Source organism: Fukomys damarensis, unplaced genomic scaffold (genome assembly GCF_012274545.1).
Source record: "Fukomys damarensis isolate Sample0158 unplaced genomic scaffold, DMR_v1.0_HiC HiC_scaffold_16, whole genome shotgun sequence".
NCBI classification, from domain to species: domain Eukaryota; kingdom Metazoa; phylum Chordata; class Mammalia; order Rodentia; family Bathyergidae; genus Fukomys; species Fukomys damarensis.
In genome coordinates, this window is record NW_022900928.1 from 6776678 (window position 1) to 6791922 (window position 15245).

Genomic DNA, 15245 nt, shown 5'->3' on the forward strand with positions numbered 1-15245 from the left:
TCAATGAAATTGAAAGGGAAGCAATACTTTCAAATTCATTCCTGGAAGAAAGTATCACTTTGATTCCCAAACCAGGAAAGATGCAACTGAAAAAGAGAACTACAAGCCAATCTCCTTAATGAATATAGATGCAAAAATCTTTAATAAGATACTAGCAAACAGAATACAGAGGATCATGAAGATCATACATTCTGACCAAGTCAGATTTATTCCAGGGATGCAAGGATGGTTCAACATACGTAAGTCAATAAATGTAATACACTATATTAACAAAGTCAAGGACAAAAGCCATGTGATCCTCTTGATAGATGTAGAAAAAGCATCTGACAAAATTCAGCACCCATTCACTATAAAAACCCTGCAAAAGTTGGAATAGATGGTCAATATCTCAACTTAATAAAGGCTATATATGAAAGACCAATAGCCAACATCATACTAAATTGCCAAAAACTGAAAAGTTTCATGTTAAAATCAGGAACAAGACAAGGATGCCCACTATCACCATTCCTCTTCGATATAGTTCTGGAAACATTAGTCATAGCAATTAGACAAGAGAAAGAAAGTAAAGCAATAAAGATAGGAAAGGAAGAAGTGAAACTGTCATTATTTGCTGATGATATGATACTCTACATTGAAGACCTAAAAAATTCCACCAAAAAACTTCTAGACTTAATTGACACTTCTGGCAGAGTAGTTGAATAAAAGGTCAACACCCAGAAATCAATAGCCTTCTTGTACACAAATAACAGACTCACTGAGAAAGAGATTAGGGAAACAATTCCTTTCACAATAGCATCCAAAAAAATGAAGTGTCTAGGAATCAACCTAACAAAAGAAGCAAAAGACCTCTACACTGAAAACTATAGTACTCTGAAAAAAGAGATCGAAGAGGATATAAGAAAATGGAAAGATATCCCCTGTTTCAGGGTAGGAAGAATCAACATAATGAAAATAGCCATACTACTAAAACCGCTATACAGATTCAATGCAATGCCAATTGGAATTCCAACACTATATTTCACAGAACTAGAAAAAAGACTCCAAAAATTCATTTGGAACCAGAAGAGACCTAGAATAGAAAAAGCCATCCTAGGCAACAGGCACATGGCAGCAGGTATAACAATTCCCAATTTGAAACTATACTGCAAAGCCACTGTGAAAAGAACAGCATGGTCTTAGCAAAAAAACAGACCTGAGGATCAGCGGAACAGATTGGAAGACACAAAAGCAATTCCAGATGTACTCAGCTACCTCATGTTTGACAAAGGAGCTGACCATCCCCACTGGAGAAAGGATGGCCTCTTTAATAAATGGTATTGGAAAAACTGGATCTCAACCTGCCAAAGATTAAAACTATACACTTATCTTTCACTATGCACTAAATTAAAATCCAAGTGGATGAAAAATCTAAATATTAAAACAGAAACACTAAACTTGCTGGAAGATAAGTTAGGCAGAATTCTGGAAGACATTGGCATAGGAAAATACTTTATGAACAAATCCTCAGTAGCATGGGAACTAGTAGAAAGAATCAACAACTGGGATCTCATCTTATTAAAAAGCTTCTGCACTGCAAAGGAAACCATCAACAGAACTAAGAGACAACCTACAATGTGGGAAGAAAAGTTTTACCAGCTGCTCCTCAGACAAAGGACTATTATCTAGAATATATAAAGAACTCAAAAAAATCAGCCCCCCAAATATGAAGACCCAATTCAAAAATGGGCATCGGAAATGAACAGACATTTCTCAGACAAAGAAGTAAAAGCAGCAAGTAAATAAATGAAAAAATGTTCCATATCACTGGTCATTCGAGAGAAGCAGATGAAAACAACACTGAGATTCCTCCTCACCCCACAAAGAATGGCTGCTATCAAGAAATCACATAATAACAAATGTTGTTGGGGTTGTGGGGAGAAAGGAACCCTTCTCCATTGTTGGTGGGAGTGCAGACTGGTGTAACCACTATGGAAATCAATATGGAGATACCTCAAAGAGCTGGGACTAGAGGTTCCATTTGACCCAGCCATATCTCTGCTGGGATTCTTTCCAAAAGAATTAAAAGAATCATATCACAGTGATATATTCACACCTATGTTTATAGCTGCACAGTTTGTAATAGCTAAAACTTGGAAACAGCCTATTTGCCCACCTGTTGGAAACTAGATAAAGAAGATGTGGTTTTTCTATAAGATGGAATACTACTCATCCATAAAGAATGAGAAATTAGAGTAATTCATAGGAAAATGCATACATTTTGAGGATATACTCCTATTTGAAATAAATAAGTCACACATATATAAATACCAAATAGTTTCTCTGGTGTGAAAAACTATAGTAGTATACAAGATCCTAATGAGATAATTGACAATGTGAAATAGGAAGAAAAGGTCTAAAGGTGTAGGGAAAGTGGAAAGTGTAGGGGAAAGGGAATAAGGGAAAAGAAAAAAATATGAGAAAATGAAAAGATGGAAATAAAATGTTTGTGAATGGGGAGGGAAGAAGGGGTGAAGGGAAGGCAGGGACAAGGGGAAAAAATGAGAACCAAGACCTGTCACGTAAAGGTACAAGATCCCAATGATGAATGTAACTGTACAGTATACTTAAAATGCACCAATAAATTCAATAAAAAGAAAAAAAATGAGGACAATAACAGCACTTACACAATTACAAGTTCATTATAAATAATCAAACAATTAAGGTTTGGTTTGCTAAACCCTTCATTTCTGAAACTTGAGCCAAAGTAAGCCCCCTTTCCTTTAAGTTGTGGCTGTCAGGTGTTGTGTCTCAGAGACAAGAAAGCCGCGAAGGCAGCTGCCATGCAAGGGCTTTGCTATCAGCTGAGGCTGCTCCACACCCCACCCCCGCCCAGGGCCTTGGCATTTGGCTTCTCTGCCAGGTGCTCATGATGCCAGGGACACTCACAGCAACTGAAATCCATCTGTTTGTTCTTTCAAATAACCAGAAAAGGAAACTATAACAGTATTTTTAATACATTACCCTCCTGTGTATTCTTTTATATAACTGTCCCCAAAAGCCCAAAGTCCGGCTAAGTCAAGTTATGCAAAAGTGAAGAGTCATGAGCTCTGAGGTCACACAGGAAGGAGAAATCAGAGAGAAGGGTCTTCATTTTAAGCAGTGGAAACCATGGAAACCCAGGAGTGCAGACTGTAAGGAGATATTCATGAAGTCAAGAGGACACTAGATCTATTCCGGAACATCTAAAGACAGGTTAAATGGTTTGAATCCATCTCTCAAGTAGTTTAACTGGAAAAAGAAAAAGATACACACACACACACACACATGCACACACACACACACACACAGAAAGATGGAAAATTAAATTTAATTACTCTTTTCTTATTTTTTTAGTGCTGAGTACTGAATTCTGAAACCCACAAGGGCAGGCAAGTTCTACCACTGAGATACACACGCAGGCCTAGAATCCAAATTTTAAAACAGCAATAATCATCAGTTGAAAACTGAAAAGCCTGTCAAAGAGAAAATTATGATGTACAACTTGGAGAAAAATCATTTAGAGACAGCTACTTACCAGAAAAAAATAAAAGATGACATAAAATATTACAATGGATATTATTCTTGTACTCAGTCATTCAAAGAAAAACATGGAAAAATTAAAAGTAATAATAAAATATATAAAATGACAAAACTCAGAAATAAGATATTTGGGACACTCAATTTAGTATAAAGTTGTCACGAATTGAATTCTTATGAAACATACTGTATTTATATACATGATCCAAAGCCTTTTAAAATGATATGAAAGAAATGATTCAATATCATCAAATAAAATAAAATGCTTAAATATTTAATATTAAGACTGAATTACATCCTCAAATTATCCACAGATCTAATATCACACCTGCAAATAGGTAATTTTATTTTTAGAAGTCCAGAAGATGACCTTAAAATACACATGAGAATTCAGCAACAAAGATCAAAGAAAGCATAATAGGAGGTAAAGAATCTAGTAAGGGGTCAAGGATTTAGTTCAGTGGTTTCACTACATGCCTTGAAAGGGCAAGGACCCGAGTTCAATCCCCGGTACTAAAAAAAAAAAAAAAAAAAAAAAAAAAAGCTGGGCAGTCCCGTTCTTGATTTTAAAGCACACCATAAACCTATAGTAGTTGAGACACATATGGGCAGAAAGACATTGCAGTCAGGTGAAGATTTTAGACAAAACCCATGACTGTGCCGTGAAGGACAGAATAGCATTTTTCAAAATGTTTGCAAAATCAGGTAGACATATATAGGCAAATCACTACCACATACCACATGGAAAAATGAATCCCAAATATATCACGATGTGTCTTGCAAGTACTAAAACTATGTCTCCTGAAAAAGGACCTAGGGGATGATTTCCGTGATTTCACATTAGGTAAAGCTGTGCCAAATAAAACAAATCTACAACTGTCACAGGGCAGCGGAGAACACTGCACTTTTTCATCTTTAAAAATTTTAAGCCACAAATCTACTCAAGAAAATGAAAGTACAACCCACAAATGGGAAAAATATTTTTGTAAAATTGATGCTGAATTGTGAAGAGTGAAAAAATTGAAAGGCATACAGTATTTATCAGAAGGGGGTGACCACTGTAATTTCAGACAAATTCAGCAGGTCAAGAGCTATTAAAAGAAAGAGAGCCTTGCATAATGGTAAAAGGAGGCTTCCTGAAGAATTCATAATATTTCTCTATACTTGTGTGCTAATTTTAGAACCTTCTGTGCTTAATGACGGCTTAGAGTTTCAAAACCTGAGGATTTCCGTTGCTAGTTGAAGCCAAAAGGAAACTGGAGCAAAGTGTGTTTTCCAAGATTATTTCCGCAGAGGAAGGCATTTAGAAGAGAGGTGCAAATAACCCAAATCACAGTAGCACAAAGAGGACCTAGGTATCGACTGTTTACATTCCGAGAGTTTAGCTCTTCCATTTCCTACTCAGTAGTTGTTTCTTTCTTTGTTATTGAAAGACCAAGTAAGACAGATTTGCTGAAATTGATTTGTCACCCATTTTACAGTACTTAAGTGTTCTGGCCAGAGGAGTCAATATTGTGGGTCATAGAGACAGGAACTGTGCTTTTTCTCACAGACAGGCCTCCAATTAAATCCTAATTTGGGATTTACCATTAGTTTAATCATTACCAAGACTATAATTTCTCTGAGCTGCAGATTGCTTATCAGTTAACAGAATATTGAGTTCATTTTGTGTGAAAATTAATGAAATACTTGTGAACAGCACGGAGCATGTTCTTTGAAACAGTGATAGGGAATTATTTTCATATCCTGTGACTTACAATGATTTTCGAAATTGGTGAAAAGATTTAAGACACAAAGAAAAATGTTTCAAAGTGCAGAATGAACATATATATTTATAAACAAAAATACTAACAGTTGATTTATATTTTTATAATGCAGTAATAATTGTGATACATAAGATTTTCAGTAACAAAGTATTATAAAATAGTTCAATGTGTGTCATAATGTTTCAAACGATGTTTTCTGCATGAGACTTATTCTGAAGTTTGTGAAATATTAATGAACAAAAGGCCAAAGTGCCTCTTCCGGATTAACATCGTTCATCTAATATATTTTATCAAATTCATCAAAAATATTTAACAGCGAATATCACTCTATTGCATGTATAATACTAAAACACGATGACCTGTCTGATCTATGACCCTTCACACATACAGACTTTGAAATTGATATCAGAAGACTTTAATTTTTTCTTTTTAGCTGCACACTAAACTAGCTCACTACCTACCAGTCTAATGCTGAAAGTGTACACAATCTCTTTGTGCCCTGCACGCTTTGTCTCTGCACTGTCGGACACTGCCTTGGTTCCTTTTCCTCTTGTCACAGCTAACTTCCAAAAAATAATACACAGTTTTCTCACCTCCACTGCCTCACAAATTCAACTAAGTGTTATGACCTCTACGCTTTTCGAATCCCCCGCTCCTCTCCTTTCTCACAGTCTCTCATTGTGTCTTACCAGGAAAATGCAGATTTCCTAAACATTTTAATTGCTTTAGTTTTCTGTACTATTTCTTCCCTGTAAAATACCACTGAAATTCTTTATTAAAATTCTAATTTGGACAGGTTTTCCTTGTTTAAATACTTCTGGTAGATTCCCAGAGGCTTTGGCAATATAAAAAATGAATAAAATTTTTAAAGGACAAATATACAAAAATTTAAAATGGGCATAGTCCATTAAATTCCTTCCTTCTTTCTTTCTTTTTTTCTTTCTTTCTTTCTTTCTTTCTTTCTTTCTTTCTTTCTTTCTTTCCTAATTTGGACAGGTTTTCCTTGTTTAAATACTTCTGGTAGATTCCCAGAGGCTTTGGCAATATAAAAAATGAATAAAATTTTTAAAGGACAAATATACAAAAATTTAAAATGGGCATAGTCCATTAAATTCCTTCCTTCTTTCTTTCTTTTTTTCTTTCTTTCTTTCTTTCTTTCTTTCTTTCTTTCTTTCTTTCTTTCTTTCTTTCTTTCTTTCTTTCTTTCTTTCTTTCCTTCCTTCCTTCCTTCCTTCTTTCTTTTTTGCAAATGTGTTTGTGTGACAGATCTGTAGAAGATGATGTTTTTAGGATTCACTGCATTTGAAAAATATACTAACAAAAGACAAACTGAATAAATTTTTTTTTTGTCAAACTTGAAATGTCCCTTGTATTCATAATCCATGATGGTCATGTTGGGGTCTCTAGGTTTGTGTGGTGATTAAAATGTGTATTAAACAACTTAGTCTTTGTTACATGTTATGAAAGTCATTACCATTACAAGAGTATCCAAGAGATGCTTGTGAAAACATAACAAACCTAAATGGATACTGGTGGTTTTCCTCTTGGGATATATAGGATAAGCAACAATAATACTTGCTCTGAACATAAACATGACTTCTTAGATTTACATAAGGATTTACAGATACAGAGAATGAGTCTAAGAAGACTCAAGTAATTTGAACAAGGTATCAAAATTAGAAAACAGGCAAAAATAAAATAGCAAATCCTCCTTTTTAAAATTCTATGTTATGCAGGGCTTGGGGTTTAGCTCAGTGGTTTCATTGCCTGCCTCTCAAGCAGAAGGACCCCTGTTTGATTCCCCAGTACAAAAAAAAAAAATCTGTGTTATGCAATTAAAGCTATAAAATAAATTACTACTGCATTCATTCCTAATTTCATCTAAAAGTTGTAGAACTCTTGGTAGCAAATTGAGGTTCTTTCATCTACATTTATATGCTTTCCAAATTATGTAGTATTGTATTTAATATTTTTAGTAAAATGCATACAATTAATAAAAAGTTTACAGCTAATGCAAAAATCAATTAGCTTTTCAGATGGCATTAAGTAAATATTTTGTTTAACAATCACTTTGCTTTTCCTGACTACAATTTTCCATCTCAGCATAACATTAATCAGAATAAAAGTGAATCCATTGAACTTGTATCATTCAAATATTATTTATGATAGGCAGTAGTTTGGTCTTAAATGTATCACATACTCACACATACAGAAAAGCATAGCATACAATTCAGTAGCTCTGTGTCTAAAGAGTATGCTGATTTAGGTTTCAAAGTCTGGTGCAGAATGACGCATTGCAGTCTACCAATGAGCTGCCTGTGAAAATAAGCCTGAACAAATGGTACAGTAATACATCATCCTTATAACATTCCCATGGTACAGATCCAAAAGATACACAGTCTTCAACAACACAGAGAATAGCCCCTTGTAGTAGCTTTTAGCATTTTCTCCACTGCTTTTAGCAAAACTTACTCAATTCTAGGTGTATCTAATGCATGCTTAAGAAAGCTTGTGTTTAACAGATACATGCATAAACCAGCTCGAGCACATCCCCCAGAGGAATCTCTATTCTAAATGCACACAGCACATGTGTATTCTGCTTTCTGTACCATTAAAATGGGCATAAAATAGGCCTGGGATAACAGCAAAAGATAAGGGGAAGACAGGCACTTTCACTGTAGACCTTCAGTCTCTCAGTTTATATATTCTATCATCCATAAGCTATTTTTCATCTTTGCTATTTTGTGTGGTTTTCATCTCATTTTACTGTACAGAGTCTCTTCAGGTAATGTTTTCCTATTGCTGTCACCTAATTGAAATTTATGGAGATACTTTCAAATACTAAATCTCAGCTCCATTGTTCTCCCTGAACTCCAAATTAAAATGCATAATCGCATAGTGGACAAAGATACTTGGTTTTATGACAGAGACCAAAATCTTAGCATGTAGAAATCAATCACCATGGCTTTGCCTTACAGCTCCACCCCTCCAGTGAAGGAATGTAGGCACGGAGGGTTACTCTTGGTCCCTTCCTTCAAGCACCCCATACAAGAAAGGGCTGTGACTCAGTGACATCTTGTAACCCGTGTCCAGATCTCACACTTGACTCAAGTCACCCTCATCTCTGGCACAGAACAGTGAGGTGAATTGTCACTGGTTTGTTTGTTTCTGCTTTAGTTGGGATCATTTTTGCAAAACGCAAAACAGATTTCCTGGTTTACAGTTTTGCCTTTTAAAGGAAACATAATTATAATATTTACCTTTATCTCTTCACATGGGTGTTACAGATATGCTGTCTCATATGCACTTAGAACAAATTATTCCCTTTTCCTTATCTTTAATCAAAGACATTTGGAATATGGAATTCTAGATACCAATAATTTTTAAATGAAAAAATAAGAGATGTTTTAGTCTACTGCCAGGAACACCCTCTGCATTCTTCTAGTTTCCTAGAAATCAGAAACTGGGTTGTAATGTACAATATGTGAGGATCAGGTCGATTAAATGTGCCACATGGGTGAAATAACAATTTATTGAATGTAAAGCACTTAATCAACACTCAGCAATATATTCTCTCCTACCTACTAGACACATAAAATCTCCAGTAAGAGGCAGGCACACAGTCAGGGCCATTTCAAAGGAATTCTCCTGAGAAGTTGTTCTGGGCCCAAAAAATGTGAAGCAGATGGCAGAACCCAGCAGAGTCATTTTCCCTGAGAGAGAGGGAGGTGCAGACACCCCTGCCCAGGGGGGACGACCAAGGTCAAAGAGTACTGAACACTCCGCTGTCAGCACTGGGGGAAGGAATGAAATTTACTAGAACTGTGAAGAATAGTGTCCTCAAATCAGAGAGAAGCAGGCATAGCAACTACGGAAAATGTAATGATGGAAGGGAAATTGTTAGGCTTGAGGTCTCCCAGCGGAAACACATGCTGCAGTACCAAAGGAGGAACGGAATAAAGTACGAAGGTAAAAGAGGTGTGGCTCTCAATGCTTAAGTCACTCACAAGCTTTCTCCAGAAAACTCTTCTAATTTGGAACTGTCTGGCTGATGGCCTCATGCTTTTCAAACCCACAATGTGTTAAATCCACTATATATAATGCATGTTCCTATGTATTTCTATATATTATATATATTAATTATATACATTTATATATATGCACTACATACATTTATATATTGTACTGTTAATGTTCAAGTACGTTAATGCATAGACGAATATTTAAGTGTATTTTACCTGTATTCCCAATATCCTTGAATAAATAAAAACAGTATTTTGCATGGGGTACTCTATCCTTTTCTGTATGCAACTCTACTTTTTAATTTAGCTGTGTTCTATAGATTTGGGGGAAAAAAACACTCAAATGTCCCTATAAAGCAGGACTTAAAATTATAAATAGAAAATAACAGGCGATGTAATTGCCTAGAGATCTTGGAAAATAAGTGGGAAAAAAAGTCCTTATTTGTAATATGCACCTCCCAGTAACTCTCCGAGATCCACTCTGAGGTCCCAGAGAAAAAGTGAGGGGTCATGTCTATTGAATGTGCCACCTGGGACAGTGAAGTCAGGCCCTATGGCATTGAGTTGAGTTGGGTCCATCCTTAAACCGTAGCTGAGGGCCAGGGATTGAGCCCAGGGGTCCCATCGCCTGCCTCACAAACCGAAGGACCTGAGTTCCATCTCCGCCACCAAAATAAATAAATAAATAAATACACACTACCTGAAATGTTTGCTTTTCTTATACAAAACCACACATTCTATATTACTCAGGATCCGAAGATATTATGTGCTCGGAGGTTACTGAGATTGAACCCCCGACCACACATAAATGACAATTTCTGACGCTGAAAAAGACGGAGAACCCTGGAAAGTGTTAACGGTAGACCAGCTTTTAATGCTAGCCTGTAAAACAGGGTGCTCTCTGCTACGTTGACTTAGATTTGTTGAGCACGATCTTCAACACCTGGATGTGTCTGTTACTGGTTTTTGAAAAAATGATCCATTTCCGAGCTGGGCTCATTGAAATCCATCCTTTCACTTTCTTTGATAAAGCCAAGCCAAATAATCAGTATTTATGCACTTCAATGATAGGAGATATATGGATTCATAGAAGATCAAGAATTAGTAATTTCCTCTACATATTCAGGATCATGAAGAACACACTTTTAATAATGGGCTTAAATAAATATACATTGGTTTGGACAAATGTCACACTGCCCTGGGACCGCAAAGCCATCTCATTCAGGGTTCGGATTTCATGGGGCTGAGCCACTTTGTTTCTGGCTTAGACACCCGCTCTGGGAGGTGCCAGGATAAAGCTCCTGGCCCGAGAGCTGAGACGGTGTGGCCGCTGTGCATTTTTCTCACCTTCCTGGAAATACCCAGGAATTTTCCGGGTGGGTGCGAAACAACACTCGATTATGCACTGGAGTTTGCTGAAATGAAGTAACACTGAACTTCGTTTTCAGAGAAAAAAGAAAAACTGAAGGAGAAAAACACTGGCTTCAAATACTTTAGAGGTCCCTCGGTACATAAAAAAGGCCAAAGATAGTCATATAGTGAAATGGAAATAATGTAAATGATTTTTACAAAGCAATAAGTCAATGTTCTATGATAAGATTGCATGAATTAAAAATATGCAGTTGTAAACTGACAAGTAGTAGAGAAAGAATATTACAAAATTTATTTTGCTATTTTTATTTTTGACTCTCCCTCTGAGAACAGCATCTTCCTAATCTATGAATATTCCTTAATCCCTTTCTTTCAAGGACAGGGAATTCCAGCAGTAATCACTGTGAAAGTCCCAAGGTACCACCCACCTCCACCGGAGCCTGCTGCCATCAGCGGTCTCAGGTTTCTAGCGGCCCAGCGAGCATGTCGGAGCCAGGCTAGTTTCCATGTTTCTCATTTTAAAAGCAAGTGTTCAGAGAGATGGCTCTTTCAAAATTATTGCCCGGTTTTATAAAACAGCCACATCTTTTTTGTCCAGTCTCCAGTTGATGGACAATTGGGCTATTTTCACGTTTCAGCTATTGCAAACTGTGCAGCTGTAAACACGGAGTACCGCTCAGTCATAAAGAATGAGAAACTAGAGACATTTAGAGCTAAATGGATGCACAGTGAGGCCCTACTCTTAAGTGGCATAAACAGGACATACGTATAAATACCGAATAGTTTCTCAGGTGTGAGAAACTGAAAAGTGTAAATAAGGATCGATATGTATAATAGATGATGTGAAATGGGAAGAAACAGCATAAAGGGAAGGGAGAGGAGGAGGTCAGACTGCCATGAAAACATGGTCTTCCAGTGTCCTCTGACAGACCACGGGCCTTTTCAGACTGGTTCTCTACCAGTACTTCCTCGTCTTTCCATGATGTTCTGTCCCAGAAGGTCCTTTTGGGACATGCAAAATGTCCCTTCGAAACTGTACTTCACTTAACATCACTCTCAAATTATGGATGTACCTGGCTCTTTGTCCTTGCTTCTGGAGTCTTCCCTGCAAACGTCCTGGGTGAAAGGGAGAGCTGGGCAGGGTTGGATGTGACCAGACTCAGAGGCGGATGTTGGTCGCGGAAAACTGAGGTCAGACAGAGCTGCACAGTCTCTTTCATTGCTTTCATCTGTGACTCCTGTGGGGGTGTGGGGGGAAATTAACATTTATACATTAGGCTCAAATCATTTTCTACTTCTATTTTCCTATCCTACCTTCTCTGCCGTGCAAATGCCTACCAATTTTCAAATGCAATTGCCTAAATTAGGAATTTACTATGACACCCTACTTAATTTAAACCTCATCTGTTTCTAAGGGCTAATGTGTCCCTGATATATTTTGAAGGTCAAAACTTAGAGCTAAATCTTTCTGTTCACTTTGATTGCTGCAATTTCGATCACGATGGTTTGCTGCAAAAGAAGCATACGCAAGACCCCTATATTCCTTAGATTTCCCTACAGCTGCTTCACCTCCCCATGTCACCAGAACAAGAAATGTGCCTCTGATGTAGCTGTCAGTGCCTCAGCACCTTCTTGGGTAATAGAATTTAACCTGAAGTGGTTATAGGAATTCCTACTTGTATATCACAATAATTCGTGCATTTTCATATGCAAGGAATCATTTTATGCTTGTAAACATCTGTGAAACTAGCACAATTACTAGCATTTACTCTAAGTAAAAGAAAGGACAGTTTTCCCAGAATTTCGGAGCTAAACCACAAGGTAGGCTGAAGGTAGATAAGTATCTCTAATTCTTCCACTTTCTGCTGCTGAAACTGTTACGTGTTCATCCGATGAATGAAAAGATGAGTACAAATGACACAAAGATTGCCTGTTACTAAACTGACGAGAGACAGAAAACCTTTAAGAAAAGTTAACGGACAGCCGAGGAGCGACCGGGACATGAACTGATAATCCACATTAACACCCATTTAGGGACGTAGGATGTTGCCTTTTGACCACGAAAGAGAAGAAAGAGATCAACAAGTCGGGCCCAGATCAAGGGACAAATGGGACCACGTGGAAATCACACTTAGTGCATGCATGCATCAATGCAGGCGCGGGATCTGGGAAAAAAAAGACAAGAAAAGAAAAAGAAAAGAAAAACAAGCTGGGCAAACAGATGGATTTTATATTCTGTGTCAGGAATGTGAATTCACCCAGAAATCTCTCTTATTTATTTCCTCACAAAAGAGCCCTCAGCGTCAGTTGCGGAACAGAGCTGTGCTAAACCCCGACGCTGAGCTTGCTGATCCAGGGTGAAGTCAGAAATCTCTCTCTTTGGGTGGAAGGTTTTTCAAGCAGTAGGGATCCACTCAACTGAAAACGCGCTTGCACTGATACAGGCGTGCATTCCCTCCTCATGTCGTTGGCTCTGTCACCTTCTCTAAAAGGGAATAAGAAACCAGCAAGGAGAGGGCAGAAGAGTGCTGTTAAGTGGGCGCGAAGTGACTACCTTCAATGGTAGTCAAAATGTAAGAAATAAAAATGGCCAGGCCGGGGATTTAGCTCAGTGGTTCCACCGCCTGCCTCACAAGCACAGGGAGGCCCAAGTTCGATCCCCGGTACTAAAACAAAACAAAACAAAACAAAGCAAAACCCCAAACAAAAACAGTAACAACAACAAAGATGGCCCCTTGGTGCGTTTGCCCTTCTACCCAGGTCTGCACTCTCCTCTGCACCGTTACTTTTATTACCTACTCTATTTGCTTCCATTTTGTAACGTATCACAAATGTGCATCTAATTGTGCCAACAACTGACATAGTTTCTGATACATTAGGAGGGTTCAACAGACATATTTGGAAAAAAGAATTTAAGAAAAATTAAGTGAGAATGCTGCTTCGGCATGTCGGTAAGGAAAGCGTGTCATTTCCAAAAGCAAGCAGCAAAGCCGCCCTGCTTCTCATTATTTTTCTCTGGGCCCATCGGGGCAATGTTGAAGGACCCTTCTTTCTCTCCACAGTCCTAGGACATGACGCTGCTGTGTCAGGAGCTAAATAATCCAGACGGCTCTGAGCTGGGTAAATGTTTTCTCCTTTGAAAACTTTACTGAGTCAGCAGAGAGAGCACTGGGACAGAGTCAGGCATGTTTGAGCTAAGTACTAACATTTATATGCGTTTGAAATGTTGGCTGCCAAGGTTCAGATCCCGCAGGGAGCGGTGATATGTGTGAACTCTACTGCGCTTCGTCTTGGGTGCTCTTAGCACTGGCTATCCAAAACTTCAGACTGTGAGAGGCCTGATCAATATGTGCAACAGAGAGGTCTGAATGTGAGTAATGGCTGAACTCAGATGTTCAGACTAATGAACGGTATCAGGTAATGCTTGCAAAGATGGACTTTTAGTGAATACATTTTAGGCAAAACAATTTTTCAATGCAGACTGAAGGGAATATACACATATGTTAGGTTCTAAAATATCTGAAATTGAGAGCGATTATCTTCTCCTGCAGGCCTTCTGACCTTGCCAGGATAACCCCAGATTATCAGAGTCAACGTGACAAAATGAGTTCTCCTCTCTGTGTCTTTCATGGCTGTCATACTTAGCTACCTGTGCTCTTATTTTTTAATCTACTCTTAACCTTTCCACTCTGGTTTACTTTCTTTGCGCTGCAAGCATGAATTGCAGCCTCTTAGATTCTGGCTCAGTTCCTTGATTGCATTAGAGATTTTTTTCCTGCCAGAGAACATGGATTGCTGTCAGCAACCTGCCTTAACTTGGTCATTTTTCTACCTAACTTCCATTAAGTGCCTCTAATTTAAAAGAGTCTGCTGCTGGTCCTACTCGGATTTGGCTGGACTCAATTCCATGAGCAGGACCCTGATAAAGATTTTACGCCACAGTGCCATTCCATTTTCGTTGATAGTGTATTACATTTCCACTTATATACATTTCCATATATAGGTGCATTCGACATTGAAACTTCAGGCCCCTCATCAGTTTGAAGTTTGCTGGAACAAGACATTCCTGAGTGAAATATGATGCATCTCCTATGTAGTGTATTTCCCGCTAAAGCTTAAAATGTATTTTTTTTCCTAAGGTCAGTCTTGTTTTTGCTCTTTCCTCCTGGCTGTACCAAACTACTTTTCCACTTCTTCTGCCACATGCTAATAAAACATAAATTTCTTAGCTAAGATGCCTGTTTCTCATAATGTCCCTTATTTATGGTTTTTCAAGTGTCTCAAGTTCATTCCCAGTTTAGAGCATTTATGAGAGTAGTTTTCTCTGCCCACAGAAGCCTTAAGTATTCAATTTCATCGCTCACATGTTCAGCTCCTAGATTATTTTCTTGCAATAGATCCTGACTGTGGTCCTCAGGAAGCATTTTTGTTAAAGTCTTTACCACGTTTCCTAATGTTATGTCTTATGTAGGGTCTTGCTATCATCTGAAATTGCCAATTTGAATGCAACATCTTTGAAGGTTGGTATATT

General features: G+C 37.8%; 1 protein-coding gene across 1 annotated transcript in view; it reads right to left on the minus strand.

Annotated features, from left to right (window-relative positions):
* Luzp2 (leucine zipper protein 2) overlaps positions 1 to 15245 on the minus strand; it is a 226892-nt gene that overhangs the window by 40827 nt on the left and 170820 nt on the right. Inside the window, exon 9 of the mRNA XM_010603363.1 lies at positions 11788 to 11952. Within this exon, the coding sequence (XP_010601665.1) occupies positions 11788 to 11952 (165 nt within the window). The remainder of the gene's footprint in view (positions 1 to 11787; positions 11953 to 15245) is intronic.